This window comes from Taudactylus pleione, unplaced genomic scaffold (assembly GCF_031769625.1).
Source record: "Taudactylus pleione unplaced genomic scaffold, aTauple2 ptg000201l, whole genome shotgun sequence".
Lineage (NCBI taxonomy): Eukaryota > Metazoa > Chordata > Amphibia > Anura > Myobatrachidae > Taudactylus > Taudactylus pleione.
This window is the reverse complement of record NW_028284603.1, coordinates 18,412,507-18,432,583: the sequence shown is the minus strand read 5'-3', so window position 1 is coordinate 18,432,583 and position 20,077 is coordinate 18,412,507. Positions and strand designations below refer to the sequence as shown.

Genomic DNA, 20,077 nt, shown 5'->3' with positions numbered 1-20,077 from the left:
GGTAACAATATTAGTTGCAGAAGAGTTAAGTTCCAATCAAAAATAGATATTCACTAATCTAAAAATTATAAAAAATAGATTTATTCAAGTGAGTGGCCAATTGTGATTAATTGTACTGTCAAGGATGTGGCTAACTATACCCCCTTTTCCACTGCTGCTATAACCTGGGTTATTGCCGGGTCTACCCAGGTTGTGGCTCAGTGGAAAAGGGTCCCTGAAAAATAACCTGGGAATCTAACCCAGGTAGCGAGGATGGTATAACGACCCAGGTAACGCTGCAGTGTAAATCGCATGACCTGGGGCACAATGACCCGGGCCATGCCTCGAACCAGGGGATTGGCTGGTTTCAGTAGCACTCGGAGATGACAATCTCCAAGCGTCCATTGTAATGCCGGAATACCCAGGCCAAATGTGAACGGCGAGATCTGAGAATAGCCAGGGTCTAGCTGCCAGTGTAGAAGGGGTAAAACACGGCTCCGACCTGTGCTAAGTCCGTGGTGAGTGTCCCAGGTTGGAGCCAGGTTTTTGGTGGAAAAGGGGTACAACAGACACAAGCTGTTGTGGGTAAAAAGTAAACCCTTCCAATCACTACTAGGATGGACCAGATTCACTTTCGGCTGTTTAGATTGGTTAAAACGTTCAACCAATAAGACACATGGCCATTGATTTAGAAACTAAAAATGGTTCCCCCATTTCTCATGTCTCTAACCTATTTGGCATTCCAGCAATCAGAGTAGTCTTATTCTGAACAAACTGGGAAGAACATTGAGGTTCCTGGGCTCCCACTCTCCTTCAAAAGTGCCCGTTTTTGGATCATCATACCTGAGACACCTGAACGAGATCATTTAAAAATTCTGTCTTGAGGCTCTACAGACATGTATGTAATTGTAATGCTTAATGCTTCTGGTCTGGAAGAAGCGACTCTATGTATTTTACTTCCAGGTAAAATGCTGCAAATACTGTAAAATGCTTCTTCTGAAATCTTAAGTAAACACTTAGGTAATGTTGCTGAAGAGACGTATAAAAACCAATTGTGCTATGTGGAAGTAAGTGAGTTTACAGGTAGAATACCTGTAAGAGGTATAAAAAAAAAAAAACGAAAACGAAACTAAAAACAAAAAACCAGACACGCCCACCTGCAATTCTCTTTACACAACTAAATAGCAAATGCAATGGACACACCAGTGCACAGTAATCTGGAACGCTAATAGTCTCCAAAAACATCCACAGACTTGATTGGCTGCTAACGCTTAGGAAGAAGGAGGGTCTGTGTGGCTGTAAACTCCTTTCATACAGCTAAAGACATGTGACATTTGCAGTTTGGCTTCTACATATTGGTAATGTGACAGTGTTACGGGGGGGGGGATGCATAATTTTGAAATTTGAGTGCGATTAGCAAATGAACTTACACAGTATTTGTTAAATTTCAGAACCAGCTGAATCAATTGGCCCCTCTCTAGTCTGACACACAATGGGGTGAGATGCTTGACTAACAATGGGACTTCTTTAATCTCTGGTGTGATACCATGTAATAAGAACTCAATAATAAAATCATTCATTGACTATGCCACAAATATAACAATCAAAGAAATAGGATGTTTCTGGTGGTAGTTCAAGCATTAAATTATATGCCAATCATAATCATATCGGGGTAAACTTGTATTTTGGTTGTGAGTCAAACATCAGTGTATCACTGACTGGAAGTGAATTATACTTGACAACTTAGAACAAACTGTAAACAAAACAAGACTGGGTATTAACATACAGACAAAAGATATGAGGGCCCTGCTCGTAAGATTACCATCTACTGTATAGAACATAGTGAGCTACCAACTTTATTGATGACATAAGGAATTTCAAGAGGCATTAAATATAAAAAAAACACAAAACAAGCAACTCTATATGAAACTAATAATAATGTTGCAGAATTTGATAACTGCAAACAAAAGTTGAGACAATTATAAAGACAGTCTTTATGCTATAAAAATGTAAAGACAAAGCCTTACATGGTTACATAGTAATAAAAATAGTATAAAAATGCAAAAACGTGGTACTTCTATATTTACAGTATATTACCAAACGCATAGTCATGCTAGACCAACTTGTTTAGTAACCTTTTTCTGAACAAGTCCACTTTTGTGTTCTGCAAATAGAACTCACTATCCCATGAAACAGAGAGAAAGGGTGCGAGAGAGAGAGAGCTTGGGGGAGAGAGAGAGAGAAATTGGGGGAGAGGGGATAGTTAACCGAGTGTCATGGTCTTGTAAAGGGGTTTAACAAAAAACTCAACAGAAGCAGCCAATTAGTGATCTGAACCAATATAATCAGTCCATTGTTGCAAGTCATTAGGTACTAGAGACATGAGGGCCTCTTGTGCTTCATATCTTAATGATGGTGATAGTTTATGTAGGAGAGAGAGGCTGTATTACAACAAAATAAAATCAAAGAAAAACAAAAACCTTCCACCACTGTGTGTAGTGATACATGCATTTCAACTAACTATTGGAGGGCCATTACTTACTGTTTCAAGTGTACCATCACCAATGGAGAACATATGCTGCTTGTAGGTTTGACCAATCCCAGCGTTACAATGTTTTCCAGCACGGATTTCAGAGCCTCTACGTCACCTCTCACGGCCAGGTTGTCCAGGATGTGGTAGTAGAACGCGGCTGGTTTATCCAAACGGATATCTTTCTCCTTCATCTCCTTTAAAATGTTAATAGCGTCTACAACATAACACAAAAGGGCCCTTAGGTAATTTCATGGAGTGAAAACAAACTGTTATTAAAACAGCATTTCAAACCCAGCAGGAATGTAAATTCTGGTGTATAATGCCGATTTCAAGTTAATTACTACTTGCATTTCTAAACGAGACTACAATTATAAAATCCACAATAGCATGGTTTTATCATTTCTCTGCAACTCTGACTACAAATTACAGATAGGAACTGTGTGCCCACTTTGCACCATGTAACCCTGTACTGTCTGCCCTATAGCAGCACGATCTTGCTAAATGGATGCTTTTATCATTCAATGCCAACATCTGCTAAATCACAGCATTGTTTCTTCAGCAGATGGCTTGTCAGGAGGCCAAATAATAAAGATGTATTTACAGTGTATATACAGCCAGACTAATGGCCTGATACTGATAGGGTCTGTTTGCTGTTTCGATACTAATTAGACAAGCAGAGCCAATGAAAGCTTTCCAACAGACGGCATGTTAAAACATTAGGCTCATTAAGCCTCATTAGGAAGGCAGAAACAAACATGTTGGTGTGTGGGATAAGTAAAGGGGATTTACGTGATGCTTCTTAATTATCACACAGGCAAAATGTTTTGACCATTCTACATTAAAGATAAAAGGGGTTGGGGGGGGGGGGGGGGGGTTTAGGAGAGGTGTGAAGCCCAAAAAGGCAGATTTCGTAGTCTCCTGTTCATTATTTGTGCTTTTGTTACAGATTTTTTTAGGTAATTTGTTGTAGTTAAGTAAATTGCATTGCTGGATCATTAGTATTAAAGACAAAATTTGCAAAATACGAATGGTTGCGAAGAGTCACATAACAAGCAAGTCGCGCCACCACTGCTTTGGGGGCTGTTTTTTTGTTTGCCAAGAGTGGGGGTGGATATTACACAATCAATCCATTGTATTTTGGACAGAAGTGCTTTATTTACTTAGATTTGAAAATTTATTCACAGGATTTTTATTTATATTTTAGTATATATTTTATTATCCTTTTAGCATTTTTTGGCACTTTTCACAATTACTTTTAACATGTTTTTCATGCTGCCATTACTTTATAGGTGACATGCATTATTCTTTATTTAGGACCAAAAACAATTACCCCGTTGATTTAAATGGGGTGAATAAGGGTGGTGACCTTGGACTTTAACATCTGGGGCTATTCAATTCCAGCCCCCTTTTTTACCCGAGACCCTTTTTAACTTCCATTAAATTAATATGTTAACATATAGAATCCGTGATAAGTCCTATGCGTTAACAGGGTCTCTTCACCCATTACCATGCTATTTTTCAAGGATTTCCTTTCAGGTCTCATCAGACCCCCCAAAAAATCCACATTAAATGCACCCTGCATTTTATTTAGTTCGGATACGATTTACTACAAGGCTGCTAATAGTATTTTACATAATTTCACTGCCTGTATTATTTTACATTTTGTGGATCTCTCATTCATTTATATTAACCATACACTAGTTCCAGGCACCTGCCTTGCCCAGGCTTCAAGGTTTAGGGGAATTACCAGGTATGCTCTTTCCTAATTTTAATTGTTTTAGTTACCCGTGTTTTTATGGGTATGTACTCAGAAGGTCGACATCATATTGTTAAATGACAATGTCGACACCTGCAAAATGTCAACAATAGAATTTTAACAGTTATGTTTAAAATTTGGTGTCGACATTATGTACCAGTTGACATTAAGGCTGTCATCATGTTGTATGTGTCGACATAATTGTGTCTATTTAATGACTGTCGACAATGTGATTGTTGACAAAATATACCGCACCCATTATTATATATTATGCACCTTTGTACTGTATATTTTCATACATTTGATCATTTGCATTCTTGCCTGCTTTTATTTTCTGAGCCGCACTATGAACCCCAACAACATAAAGCAATAAAAGACAAACACCACCACTGAAATGTACACATAACTATTACCACCACTGATGATGATGTACTTCCAAAGAATCAAAATTGACTAAAAAACAGTAGCATTACTGCATCACAAATGTGCATATAAACACTCCATGATAATGTCCCTTTATAATGTTAGTAAATGCAAAAGTCATATACACAAGAGAAAAAAAGTGCCAGACGCACAATAAGAAAAATGCAAACACCCCAAAATTCATCATTTACCACATTAAAATCCAATGCGGATCATGTGTCCAAATAAAAAGCAAAAAATAGGCTTATGAATGAAGTACATGCAGCTGGAGGAAGTCTGTATGCAAACATTACAGAATAAAATGTTAAACAAAAAAAAAAACAGCCAAAATGAGACTTTGAAAGAGTATCTGAGATCGCTTACAAGATTCATTAAGCTACCTCTCAAGTGGGTGTACTTAAGGATGGCGCAAACCCTGCAGGCGCCTCCAACACCGGGTGGCATCAAGAAGTAGCCGGGTGGGGCCTTCGCAATAATTATCCCCACCTGCTTCTAATGATTTAAACTTAAAATAACATTTTATATATTCTCTTCTTATTAGCGGCCCAGTCGTCTGATTATGAAAAATCTACAAAGTCTGAAGGATCTGTTCCTTTTTATACAGCTCCCAGATACTGTCCCCACTTGCAGGCTCCCAAAGTGCCGGATGGTAGGCTGTTTCATGCCGGGTGGTGCACCCGCAAAAAACAAACAGCCTGGGGAGAACACTGAACACCATGGAGGTGGCACTCCCATTGCCTCATTTCAACCCAACACAAGCTGCTTCTGGCCAGAACAGATGGAGGTGGGATAGGCATACTCTGTTCTTTAGACGTAAGTGCGTAACACAGGGTTTGACGTGATAATCAAGTGCTACACTCCTAACTTAAAACATTGCAGAGCAGCAACCGTATCACAGGTAAAAAGCTGCTGGCTGCTTCTTCTTGTTAAGTGTTTTAGGGTCTCACTAACCATTGCCACCCTAAGTTTACTTAAAGTAGCACCGGTCAAGGGTGTATTGCACTACACCTACTGTATGCTCTTACTGTACTCTAGGCTGCCACTGTATGCTCTTACTGTACTCTAGGCTGCCACTGTATTCTCAAACTGTACTCTGCCACTGTGTGCTCTTACTGTACTCTGCCACTGTGTGCTCTTACTGTACTCTAGGCTGCCACTGTGTGCTCTTACTGTACTCAGGCTGCCACTGTGTGCTCTTACTGTACTCTAGGCTGCCACTGTGTGCTCTTACTGTACTCAGGCTGCCACTGTGTGCTCTTACTGTACTCAGGCTGCCACTGTGTGCTCTTACTGTACTCAGGCTGCCACTGTGTGCTCTTACTGTACTCTAGGCTGCCACTGTGTGCTCTTACTGTACTCTAGGCTGCCACTGTGTGCTCTTACTGTACTCAGGCTGCCACTGTGTGCACTTACTGTACTCTGCCACTGTGTGCTCTTACTGTACTCTGCCACTGTGTGCTCTTACTGTACTCAGGCTGCCACTGTGTGCTCTTACTGTACTCTAGGCTGCCACTGTGTGCTCTTACTGTACTCAGGCTGCCACTGTGTGCTCTTACTGTACTCTAGCTGTCACTGTATGCTCTTACTGTACTCTAGATCCCAGTGTATACTCTTACTGTACTCTAGCTCCCAGTGTATGCTCTTACTGTACTCTAAGATCCCAGTGTATACTCTTACTGTACTCTAGCTCCCAGTGTATGCTCAACCTCTTCAAATGTTGGTGGCTCCAACTCTAAAATAATTTGGTACAAATAAGCAGTGTGGAACTGAGCAAATGAACAACACAAGAAGTGCTCTACATCAGAGTATAAATGACAACTTTAGTCTTAACCAGGTTTTCAATGCAAGTACGGTAACACCAACATGTCATGTCATACTTCTTTAATCACGCACAAGTGAGTTAATCTAAATTTTGCTGGGTCAGTAATTATCCCCACCTGCTTCCACAGACAGAAATCATGAAAACATGACCTGTTGGGAAAACTGGAGTGTCAAGGTTGAGAACCACTAGTTTTAAGTATATCCGAAGTAGACTGAGCTAGGCTGAAAAATGGTTACATGCTAATATTTAGTCTGCGACTATGGTTATCGTCGTCAATGTGTGATTGAAAAGAAAAGGTGATTTCTGCCCAATCAACGTCAGATTAGGAATGTACAGCTGAAGATCACATGTAGGTGCATATGCAGTTATGTCAGCCATAAAAATTGACGAAAAGGAAGAGGTGTACAATCTGGCCAAAAATCGGGGTCACTGGACAATTGCAAAATAATCAAAAGCAGCATTATTATGTGAAAGTCATCACTGGAACTAATCCTAATGGGTAATGCGTAACAAAGGCACAAATGACGGATGTCAAAGTCTAACCGTGATTGGACAGAAAACCACATTACACTAAAATGTGTTTAAAACATTATAAAAGATTAACATTTACTTCCCTGTACTGATCTTAAACACTGTCTGTCACTCCAGCAATGGGTGGTCCTGACCCATGCAAGCCCTATCATACTGCTGTCATTCATACTGACAGTCTCAGTGCTATAACCAGTCATATGGACAGGACAGTGATGCTGGTAGCACCAAATAAAAAAAAATAACAGATTTGTATAGATGAAGTTCCTAAAAATACAATCACTCTCCGAAATGGAAGCTAGCTATTATATTAAATTAAAACCAGAGGAAGTTGGGGGAGATGATTACAGAACACTACTAAAATACTTTGCGCAGCTGTGAACATTCAAATGATCTAATGGAATATGGTTGTCCTCTGGGCACGTCAAGGATGGAGACACGTGAATTGCGCAGACCACGAAGACTGAAAAAAAACTTGGGGGAATATTGGAAAGCCGTCATAATTCAGGCCTTTATGTCTGTGTCAAACAGAAGTAAAAGCAACCTTTAACCCACCCCAATTTTACTACAATATTATCAAAATGTGCAGAAGACAACACAGATGGGGTTAAAGTAGTTTAATGTTGCTCTCCGCAATTGGCAGGGAAAGCAACAGTTGAGAAAATCATTACGCCCCCGTAAATAAAGCGGACAAAATGTTGATTCCTCACCACTGCCTGTCCTGCACGGGGCTAGAGGCGAACGTGTTATTTCTGCTTTATTTATATTCAATGCATTGGCTCATTGATTCTGCACATTTCACTATGCTGGTACATATTTTTAAACAATAAAGAAAAGCTTAAAGCTAAATTCCCTTCCAGCAGCCTGGCCAAGCACATAATGTTTCTACCCAGGGCCACATTGCAGAGCAGTTGATGAGATGCGTGATGAGTGAGCGCAAAGTCTTTCTGATGCTGCTCTGAAAATTGGAATGCAGCTGCAAATCTTCACATATTTAAATATGATCAACCTTATGTAAGTAATAAACGCAACATTATGGAAAGCGGGAGACACCCCGCTAGCCTCTTAATTCAAAATATTAATATAGTCACAAGCAGACCCAAAAGGCAATGTTCTGGCATGCAAATGAATATCGTAGTAAAATTCACAGAATGTTAATAAGTGAATATAAAAACCTAGACTCTGTAAAGTATTGAAAATTAACTTAGAATGTAACATTCAGACACAAACGAGTTTAAAATCTCAATTAAAAGTAGCTATATGTTTTATCTTTATGATGTGGCTACAGATTAAGACTTTATGGGCATAACAGAATTGTAAATGACTTTTATGTGTTTTTAAAGGAACAGATAGAGGGAGATGTATCAAATCTTAGAGAGAGATAAAGTGGAGAAAATACCCATAGCAACCTAATCGACTTCCACATTTATCTAGCACAGTCAATAAAATGTCAGAAGAGGACTGGTTATTATTAGCAAGTTCTCCACTTTCTATCTCTAAGGTTTCATACATATCCCCTGCAATCCTAATTACAGATGCACAGCAAATGGCAATATAATGTAACACATTACGAATTTTTGGGCTTCCAGTGCCACTTGTAAACATCCCATCATCAAGTCAAAAAAAAAAGTTACAATAATTCAGACGGGAAACCTCATTGAGAAAGTTCTGACAAATCTTTTCATCAACGTGTGATACTGCGACAGTGGTGTAGTAACCCTTTGACAGATAGGGACAGCCATTTTCTCCAAGTAATAGGGCTGTTGTATGATCAATCAATATGCCCGTATGAATGTTTGCATAGAATAGGGTTAACAATAAAATATAGTTCCAGTGGGATAAGTAGAACTACATAAAGTCAATACTAGAGGCAGGTAAGCTAGCAAAGCAATTAAAACTCACTCAAAATTAAGATTAAAAAATAAACATTATGCAAAAACTGTACATAGAAGAACTCTCATTGCAGTGATCATCAATGTTAACCAAGTACCTATAAACAGACTTGTTAACCAATCAAAACTTATATATATATACACACATATATATATTATATATTTATTATCTATAATTTTTTTTCCCCACTCACTTCAGGAGTAATGCTTATTCCGTTAAAAAAAAGGTTATAGTTTTAGGTTTACGTTCAGCCATCAGACCTCCTTAAGCAGAAACAAAGCCATTAGTCTGGGCACATACGCAATTTATGCCATAAGTCATGATCTTCAAACTCAATCCAAATAGCACTGCTAATAAAAATAAAAAAAAACAGAGCTACAGAAATGCAAAAGGCACTGAGCTGTGTAAATGTAAATGACAAGCCCGCTAAGCCATTAAAACTAATGGCCTGCACTGGCCAAGTGGCTGTGGGTGAATTCACATGCAAATCTGTATGCAAAATGTTCAAGCACTTTCCAGGGCATGATACACCGTTAATAACAAGCCACTTTTTTTATTTTGGTAGTGAGATACTTTTACCACACAGAAATAACACAGATTGAGTGGACATGCTGTACCTTCTACAAAGCCATTTTCTGTAAGGACATCTAAGAGAGCCCTGTACTTGTTGGAGCTTGCGGTGTCAGTGAATCCTTTCTGGTTTCTGTGTGATGAAGAGGGGAAAAACACACATTTACTGAGGTAAAAAAATGAAAATAAAATGTTTCCCTCTAAACCGAATTTACTATTTTTACATTTTGTCAGTGCTTCCGCAACTTTGATGGCTGCTTCATCAGAAATATTTGGTGCGTTTAGGCACCTGGGGCACTGATTTCGTTGAATATTGGAGGTACAGATTTAATCGCTTTAATGATATGTGACAAATGTTGTCATATGCCAATTCCCACATTCATATGCTATTTCCCAATCATATTAGCCATTTATTTACTGGGAGCTTTTACCATAGGCCACTTCGTGCCTCATGTCTCAGTGAAAACAATGGTACCTTTTAGTGAATCAATAGGTGCATCCTTATGAACACTGGGTCAACTTGGTGACTAGTTTGATTTCAAAACGACACCATATGACCTCATGGGGACAATAATGCAGCAGCAGGACCAGGCATGCAATGGCTGACAGATGGAAGTACGCACAGACATGGATGTACTTACATTTCGTGCTTCAGTTTTAGCGCCTCCTCTGCATTATTTTTATTGCAGCATAAAGCCAAAAGCTTCATATACATGGCAAATGTAAACTCTTGTCCATATTTGGATTTCAACTGAAGGGCTTTTTCCAAGTCCTATAAAAAAATGGGGAAAAGTAAAATCCAACTTTAAATTAAAAAAACAGGGCTCAAAGAAATGATTTATACGTTACACTAGAACAAGTCAATTATTTTATTACAAGCACTGTCGAAAACTGATGACATAAACTTAATTCCTGGGAACAGGTCTTGCTAAAATGTAATATAACAGTGGCCCTGATTCAGAGCCGGACGCTCTGAAAGGGCGCTCGCTCTGAATCAGGGCGCCTCTTTTTTTATTTATGGAGCGGCCTCCTGGCCGCTCGCATTGCTGTGGGTTGCCACCCACAGCTAATGCGAACGGCCAGGATGATGGTCGAGATGGTCAAGACAATCAGGGTTGCGACGAGACCCTTGTGGTAGGGTCTCGTGGCCGCAAGCACCAGAGAACTTTTCGGCTCAAACAGAGCCGAAAGCTCTCCCACTGACATCACTTGTGATGTCAGTGGGGCCGCCCCCAAACGTTCTCTTGGGAACGCCTCCGTCTGGGCAGCCACCCCCCGCCCCGCCCACCAAAGGGGGCGTGCTGTCACTCAAACATCGACAGCACGCCCCCTTTGGTGCGAGACCCGGAGCGACGGATTGCCCGTCGCTATCCGGGTCTCGCGCATGCCCACGACGGAGCCGGCTCCATCGTGCGCATGCGCTCTGGGCCACCATCGACCCGGTTGCAAGCGCTCAGCGCTTGCGACCGAGTCAGAATCAGGCCCAGTGTGTGGTAAAGGTGGGTGATTGGCTGCTTACATAACCATAATCACAGATCATTGCCTGTTTATCCAAAACTACCTGCCTATACTAAACATCTGATACAGAACCAACAATGTGGAATAGGCATTGTCGAAAATTACAACCTTAAAGGGATTGTTATCGCACAACGTGTAGTCACTGCCTGGCCTGAATCAGTCACACAAGACTGTGGAAAACGTGACAATTTGCTACTCATCAAACGGTAACACAATTCCTGTGGAGCTCTTAACCTCCTAGCATTAAAATATGAATTAAAAAAAATATAATACACCAAAGCCAAGAAGTGGAATAAAATATAAATCTATCATGTGGCTTAAAACTAAACCCAATTTGCTGGCTTACTGAGGGAGATCAGCACGCACACAAAGTTTAGTTAAAACATCGCCAACTTAAAAGAAAAAAAAAAAAGAAAAACCAAAACACATTTCTCTAAACACAGCCTGCCGAGGACTGAACCTTTACATTATCTCAGGCTTCAAATACTGTTATCTGTAATGTTGTCACCAGCAAGTAAAAGTGGATTTCCTGAGATATAAAATATACTTCTGCAATCATTTCCTAGCCGAAAACTATGGGTAAGGCATGAAATCACTCAGAACAAGAAATTGCCCCCAAAAGGCTGATGATATCCCACAAAATGCAGACGTTCTTGAGAAATGAATATGAAGTGCAGCTGGATATCTGTGGAGGATAGTATGAATACCTTTATCTCGCAAAATGCTTTCCCTTCACAGGAAAATGGAATTTCAATCTCAGCATTAAAAATGGCTGTTATTTGACTTGCAAATGACTGGAAACACATATATGTTGCTTGACAATATAGATAGAAATGAACTGAGCTGCAGCTCTAAGGCGACACTTTGCACGGATGACGAGTCCTATCAAACCTGTTGCTAGCAGTCACAATGCAGAGTATTAAACCCCAGCACAAGCCCCACTTAAAAATCCAATGCTAGGATGGCTTCAACTTGAAATATTTAGGCACTGATCTCACACTCAAGTCTCATACAACAGCGGCTATTTTTAAAACATGGTTTAAATAACCTCTCCCTCCCTTAGTGGGTTTTTCAAATAGCAATTCCCAGCCTGCCTGTCAGCCAGCGATGTTGTACTAACAAAATATCTGTAAAAAAATTACGTTGACGATACAATAATCTCAAAAACTAGTTAAGTTTTGCATTCGATGACCAACTAATAACTACTCCTACCATTGTGCGACACTGAGGAAGTAACTGGTGTGTATCTTCCTCCCTTCATCCCCGCAGATCAAAGATCACCATAGAAGTAAAGTTTTAACACCATGACAGAATAATTCAAAGATATTTCTTATTTTATACGTACCCAGACCGGTTAGTGATCTGAATGCCTGCATTTATCTTCTGTAACCCCCATGAAGACGCTGGGTATGACTGCCTAATAACCATAATAATTTCCGCAGCATAAAAGGAAACTTTGGGTGCAGCGAAATTTCTCTTTAAAAAGTTTGAATCGAATATCTTCATCATTATTTACAATTGCCTAAACTGCACACACACACAGCAACCAATCAGCTTCTACCGATCATCAGGGGCGACAAGAACTAATAACTTCTTCACTAGTCCACAGTTTAGAAGGTTTGACACATTTCCCCCAATATGATGGAGCATGAAGCACGATCCATCTGTTGGCTAGGGTGGGAGTCAATACAGAGCGATGGCCGCAAAGTGCCTCCGAAGGGCACAGGTACTTCTCAGCCACCAAGTGAACATGAAGGCTTTTTCTATTTGGGAAAAAAGCATCATTATATACATGACTCGCCTCAACATTAGTATTACCTTTGCTTCACATACTGCTCGAAGAAGCTTTGACAAGACTTGCTGAATAGGCTCATTAGCATTTTCCAGGTTCACCAATGTATTTTCCAAATCAGCAATGGCTTCATTGTTAATCTAGAAGAATGTAAAAAAAAACAACAGCTAAAATAAACTGAACTCGTACCGGGGAAAGGGAGGGGCATAATCTAGAGTTTAATTTCTGTAAAGAACACTATTTACCAAACCAAATGCTTTAAGATGCTGAGGAATGGTTTATTGTACGGATAATGCTTAAGTCCAATTTTACAAACTGTCCATGTAATATATAGTAAAAGAGAGGACGGGAAAAAGAAAACTGAAATTGTACAGATGAAGCAAATTTAATTTGGGTACGTGGATAGCGAGCTTGACAGTGTTGCGCTAACCTTGCACTTCATTGGTAATGTTAAGAAGGTATATGCAATCATTAGGCAGCTCAGCTTACCTGATCTGTATAACCACTACAAATTTTTGCTGTTTAGATCCCGAGGAAGGCAAAACAAATCCCAGGTGGGTTTGCTGCTAATTTATCCCCACTGAGCTTAAAGATTTGTTCGCTGAGATATATATATATATATATATATATATAACAGGATTTTGGTACTTACCGATAAATCCCTTTCTCCGATTCCACAGGGGACACTGGAGTTCAAGACAGTGGGGTATAGACGGTGGTAGAGCAGAGCCTGGCACTTTAAATAATTCTGAAGTGTGACTGGCTCCTCCCCCTCTATGCCCCATCAGCCCCAGTTTTAAGAACTGAGCCCGAGAGGAGACGGTAAGGAGAAGACCACAGAACGGAACAATACCGACTGAAGGAAAACAGAGGAACCCACTGCAGGGAACACATGCAGTCACACAACTAGATAAGGACCCAACAAAACGGCAGGAACGCAGCGCTGGGCGGGCGTCCAGTGTCCCCTGTGGAATCGGAGAAAGGGATTTATCGGTAAGTACCAAAATCCTGTTTTCTCCTTCATCCACTAGGGGACACTGGAGTTCAAGACAGTGGGGACGTCCCAAAGCCAACCTCCCGGGTGGGAAGCGCGGAGAACTTGCCGACCTTTCGGCCAACCGAAACAGGGACAGCCTAAGACTGGAGGCATGTCGTAGAGCCAGGAGACAATCAGAGCTCCTTGCTGAACAGTCACAGACATTCCACAACTTACAGCGTAAATTCAATGGAATACGGCTAGAGAGTAGCCGCAGATGAGAAGCATCAGAACACCGTAAGCTCAGCCAAAAACAGACCAAGCAAGACCGCTGGGAGCAGAAAAATCCCAACTAGAATCCATAGAATGGCAGTAGCATGAGAACAAAACTCGAGAAAACCGTACCAGCGACAACTACAGGAAGCTGCAACAGTCTCAGACAGCAGAATCCCAGCACTGCGGGACATCAATCATATAGATAAAAGTATAATGATACCAATATACAGAGACGGAGCTGAACCCGTCCACAGACTCCTAACCAAGCAAACAAGGAGGCAAGAGTCACGACCTAACAGTCGCCCTGAACCATTCTCGAGGTCCAACTACTAAAGGGTTGGTAACCAGTGGAAGGTTTAGATCATAGAAGTTGTCAACGAGTGGCGATCCCACTGGGCATGAGGCGGATACGAAAGGATTGAGACTACAATTCCTTCCAGTGGGTCAGACGGCAGTACCACCCCTCCTATCAAACAGCAGACAACTTCCTACATGATGGTAGAGTGTAATCAGTACCAACTACTGGCCTGAACATAGTATGAAAACACCCAGGATACCCTTAGCAGAAAAAGAGCACGGATGCCACCTCCACCCAGGGAGAGTTACCAATATAGGGAAGTATCCCATCCGCAAGGCTAAAGCACTAGGACAACTATGAAGGTACCATTCAGGTACCTGTCAGTGTGCTGAATTTATCAACAGATACTGAACAGGAAACAAACCAGGCCCCCTGTATGGAACATAGAGACTGTCACACTTTATAGTAAAAATGTGCATTAGCCCATAGATGCGCTTCAGTCCATAAACCCAACAGATTCCAGTAGAATAGGGTCACAAATCTCAATGTTACAACTATGCACCTACACACCAGGAAAGCTCTAAAGTGTACAGCCAACTGATTTAAAAGAACTGAAGGCTGCTAGGACAGCAGCTAGGGTGCGTAAGATAGAATAACAGCTATGTCAGGATGCATGAATAGGAAGCATCTTCCGAGGTATTAGTGGGGTAAGCCCGCTTACCTGTGAGCGACCAGAAGCCCTCTGGACGCTATGTAGAATGTCACTGACCTTATTCATCTCACAGCAACCCACCACGACAGGTACAGAGAGTAGCCTCAGTGGGCAAAGATCAATGCTCTACAGCACGGACTTCAGTCTGGAGATGCTGCAGAAGAAAATACTGTAGAAACTAGCAAATTGTTAGTGGAGACAAGAAGGCCGTACAACAGGACGCTATACCTGAGCCTGTTCCATTAGGGATATGTATCCATATAGAGATTACACATACCCCAAAAACGGTCTGCTAGTGTATCCTTACATTAACACTTATAATGGTGAAGTGTGTATTACGCCCACAATCTGATACAACCCAGGCCAGACCCTGCCTATATCGGCGGGTGGCCCTAGGCCTCATGTAAATTAACTAAATAAGCCATGATGGAATAGATCCTGGATTCTCTATGTACTGATAGGAAATGTACCCAAGGGACCATCAGATACCCATTTTATTGAGATATGCGACAAGACAATAATATAAAGTACCAGAATCGATACTGGGAAAGGTACCTGTACATAGACATAGAATGCGCTAATTATCCCAAGTAAGAAGAGATATATATATGTAGTGATAACGCCAGTCAGGGCCAAAAACAGATTTCTCCAATTATTAGGAAAATTCATACAAGGAACGGGAATATATCAGTATATATACACATACACACACATAAACATAGCTGCATGAAAAGGCAAACTCTTTGAAAGGAAGAGTTAGTACCGACATAGTAAGTCAGTTGTCAAACTCCTGCACCAGGAGATCAGCACGCTACATACATATACACAAACACACATATATATATCCCGCAATAGGAGATCAGCATGCTATATCTATATATACACACACTGCATTCCTAGTGTCTTACAAGTTGGTTACTAAGTGCGCCCTAGAGTGTAGTTGTAATTAATAGGTCCCCCGAAGTGGACGCCGTAGATATAGACTGATGGAAACAGGACTATAACCCGAGGCGGGTGTAAGTACATATACATGTGTGGACATACAGGAAGGCCCCAGGACATGTATAGAGTCCATACTAGAAGCAATGCCGTAGGAACCTGTGACTATCCTATGTAAGCTGCAGAACATGACTCTAGTCTATAGAGCCACCATATAATATGTATGGATATAACAGACAGCTTCTGGTAAACCCTGGCAGCTTTCCAGACGTGGAATAATATGTACCTTAATGATTGTGGAAGTATAGGCATACCTACACATATCCATAATTATATACATATACACACACACCACCCAATCCCTAGGGAGAGATGGTGTAAGCGGAGTTATAGAACAAACTACCAGATCAGGAGAGTCCAGCCTCTCGTCGCAGCATCCTCTTTAAATATGCTAGGTATCAGACATAAAACTGAGAAGAACATATCCTACCCCTGCTTTAATGGTAAGGATAAGAAGCAAAATATATATATATATATATATATATATATACACATATACATATACACACACAAATCCCCACATGCCTACGCGTACCTACATACAAGATTAGTAGGTGACGATATAATTTGAAAAATATAACATGGGCAATAGTTAGAGCCATGGAAGGAACTGAGCCCCAGGTCTTAACGCCGGGTTTAGTTTAAAATACAAGTATATACATACATGTGGCTTACCTCCACGCAGGGAGACTGCTCATGTGCCGCGCGTGGCTGTCATTCTGCTACGGCGTTGGGGCAGGAAATGTTAGCAACGAACTATCCCAGACTGATTGCCATCCTGGGACCCTTCCGTTACCGGTGTACTCGCCTTATCAGGTGTGCCCTTCTGGCTCCAGATGATGGAAATCAAAAGATGACCTCAGTGATGCGAGACAGCAATGCCAACCACCACAACGGCCATATGTTACTACTTCGTGTTGTGTGTGCTGCCGAAGGGAATAAAGAAGATATAAATCCATATAGATGCATACCTTCTAAGGTAAGCACCGAAGGCTGTTGAGATTTAACATATGTGCAGCCACATATATGCATGAGAAGAGTACGGCTCATTCTTAAGGTGAGCCAATGTGAGGCATAAGCCTGAGGTTGGGACGCACCCTTTTTGTAACCTTGAGTTAAAGATATGCAATAACCGTAATTTCTGGCAGCAGCCAGAACAGTGGCCCGACTATGCATACAATACACAGGCAGAGTGATCTCTGGCAGCTAAAGATGGAAGAAACACACTGCATTATTCTGTTACACATCAAGCATATTTGCCCCAGATGTTCAATGTAATAAGCCTGCCGCACCTGGTATACCCAGGCGGTCTCCCATCCAAGTACTAACCAGGCCTGGCGCTGCTTAGCGTCCAAGATCAGACGAGATCGGGCGTGTGGCCGTAGGCGCTGATAGATATGTGGTGGGCAAAGTGGCGTGGGCACAACCTCTATATTAGGCTGTGGCATGTTCCTCCCTGTGCTTCATTTTTTTTTTTTTTTTTCTTTTAAATATAATATTAAACCAGTACACTGCCCAGTTCCGTAGGGGAACTACAGACGTGCAATATAACAGAGATGAGGCAGAGCCAGAATCTATATAAAGACTGCAGGTTAAATTACAAACTCCACAGTTGTGCCGTTAAACCTAATAAGACCAGGTGCTGTAGGTTTAAGTAAAGAAAAAAAACGGAAGAGGCCATATGCAAGCACAGGGAGAACATACAAACTCCAAACAGTTAGGGACGTACTGGGAATAAAACCCACAACCCTGTTAAGGGTTGCACCCCCCACAGAACTCCAGAGTGAGGATGCAGGAGATGCTGGCAATAAGCCCCGGCTCCTTTTAAGGCAGGTGCATATGCTGTTTTAGAATACTCGCTGGAGGTAATGGCGGCATCTGTGCACGCCAGCATGGACTAGACTCCGCCCCTTATCAATAAGCGGGCGGGGCGCAAACAATGGCTGGTATACAGGCATAATGCGAGTGGGGGAGCGGGAACGTAATAGCCAGCGCCGGTGCATCTTCATACAAGCACCGGCGCCGCAACCAGCAGCCGAGAGCACTGTGAATAACAGCCTCGCTCTCCGGCGGCTGTGTGCAGAAGCCAGCGCTTCTACAAGCACCAGCGCGGCAGGGAACAGCCGCGCTGAGCAGCTCCCTAAGCCCCGCCATGCGGCCAATTGTAGCCAGCGCCGGTGCAATCTCCGGCGCCGCAACCAGCAGCCGAGAGCGCTGTGAATAACAGCATCGCTCTCCGGCGGCTGTGCTCCTCCCCCTGCAGAAGCCAGCGCCAGTGCTTCTTCAAGCGCCAGCGCGGCAGGGAACAGCCGCGCTGCTGCGCAATGTAGACTCCCTTATGGGAGTAGCGGGTCGCGGCAGGCTCCCTCCCCGTGGGGATATAGCAGAGGGAGGATTCGGCTCTCGTGAGAGCAGCAAACAGAGCGCTGTCAGGCTCTATAAAGTAAGACAGCGCTCATCGTGCAGGGATCAGGCATGCTGCTAGGCAGCAACATTACAGACTGTCTGAACAGTCTCCCTGTACATGTATCCGCGCTCTATGCGCGGTACCTCCGCCCCTTGTAATAACGCTAGCGGCATTATAACAGGATTCCAGGAGGAGTTATACTACAGTATATACCACCTGAGCCTGGGAGGGGGCAGAGGGGCCGCAGATTAAACTCCGTTCCCCATAAGGGGAACAGAGCTATACTTACCACTGCTGGCATCAGGGCTGCGGCTAGGCATTCGGAAGCACGGACACAGCCTCTATATTAAGCTGTGGCGTGTCCTCCCTGAGCTACTGCCAGGGTGCCTGGGACTCCGACACACGCTCTTTTTAGTGGTGGCGGGTCTCCTGATGCCTCCATGTAGCAGGCTGACAGACGCAGTACTCGGTCAGCCTGTCCTCAATGCTTTGTGAAAGCTAGAAATTAAAATAAAGTTGAAATAAAAGAAAAAATACTAAGTGTGGGCTGGAGCTCAGCCCTATGTGACCGGCTCTCTCGGGCACATTCTAAAAACTGGGGCTGATGGGGCATAGAGGGGGAGGAGCCAGTCACACTTCAGAATTATTTAAAGTGCCAGGCTCTGCTCTACCACCGTCTATACCCCACTGTCTTGAACTCCAGTGTCCCCTAGTGGATGAAGGAGAAATATATATATATATATATATATATATATATATATATATATATATATATACACACATATACACACACACACACACACACACTGTATATAGATTAAAAATAGAATCTAAACATAAAAGGAAAATCACATTTTGCTGGTTAAACAGCTTATTACGTGGAGACTGAAAAAAACTATTGCTATAAGCCATCACTAATACCCCATTTACACAGACCTGAAAATCCCAAGTTGATGCACACAAACTCGCATCAACCCGGGATTTTTGTCAGTGTAAATGGATGCACCTGGATCCAGGGACCTGGGGGATCCAAATCGTGTAGCTTGCAGGTTTGGCCACGGTTCGTTCTCGTGTCACCCTGCAGCGTAAACGGCGATCCGGGTCACGATGACCTGGAGCGTGCCACATGCTGCATGATTGGCCGACTTCAGGGGAGCTTGGAGATGACATCTCCAAGTGTCCACTGCAAGGCCAGAAGAGCCCGGTCACTGCAGATCAGGCTCCGGTGTGGCCGGCTTCAGCGGCGCCTGGAGATGATATTGCAGACCCGGCTCCGGTGTGAACGGTGCTGCGATGTACAAGGGGGTCTGTCCCGGGTCTGATCAGGGTTGGAAACGTGTTCCAAATCTTGGGTCAGACCCAGGACTTTGGTGAAAAAGGGGTACTAGTTTCTATGATGGTGTGGATTAGTCTAGTTGTATATCTTACAATCAATTACAGTTGCCTTTTTTTACTTCTCTTTCCCATAATCTTATCTCTATGACTACTCTCCTGTTGCTCTTACTGATAATTCCCTAACCATTACAATAACATGAGTGTGGTCTAGTGGCAAAGGATGTGTAAAATGAATGGGAGAAACGCAAGATATCCTTATG

At 42.3% G+C, this 20,077-nt stretch overlaps 1 protein-coding gene across 1 annotated transcript in view; it reads right to left on the bottom strand.

Moving 5' to 3' along the window:
* The window catches only part of LRPPRC (leucine rich pentatricopeptide repeat containing), a 219,141-nt gene that overhangs the window by 95,595 nt on the left and 103,469 nt on the right, over positions 1-20,077 (bottom strand). The window contains exons 20-23 of the mRNA XM_088477278.1: positions 12,841-12,954; positions 10,146-10,276; positions 9,552-9,637; positions 2,522-2,726 (exon numbers count right to left, since the gene is read on the bottom strand). Coding sequence (XP_088333404.1) covers positions 2,522-2,726; positions 9,552-9,637; positions 10,146-10,276; positions 12,841-12,954 — 536 coding nt within the window. The remainder of the gene's footprint in view (positions 1-2,521; positions 2,727-9,551; positions 9,638-10,145; positions 10,277-12,840; positions 12,955-20,077) is intronic.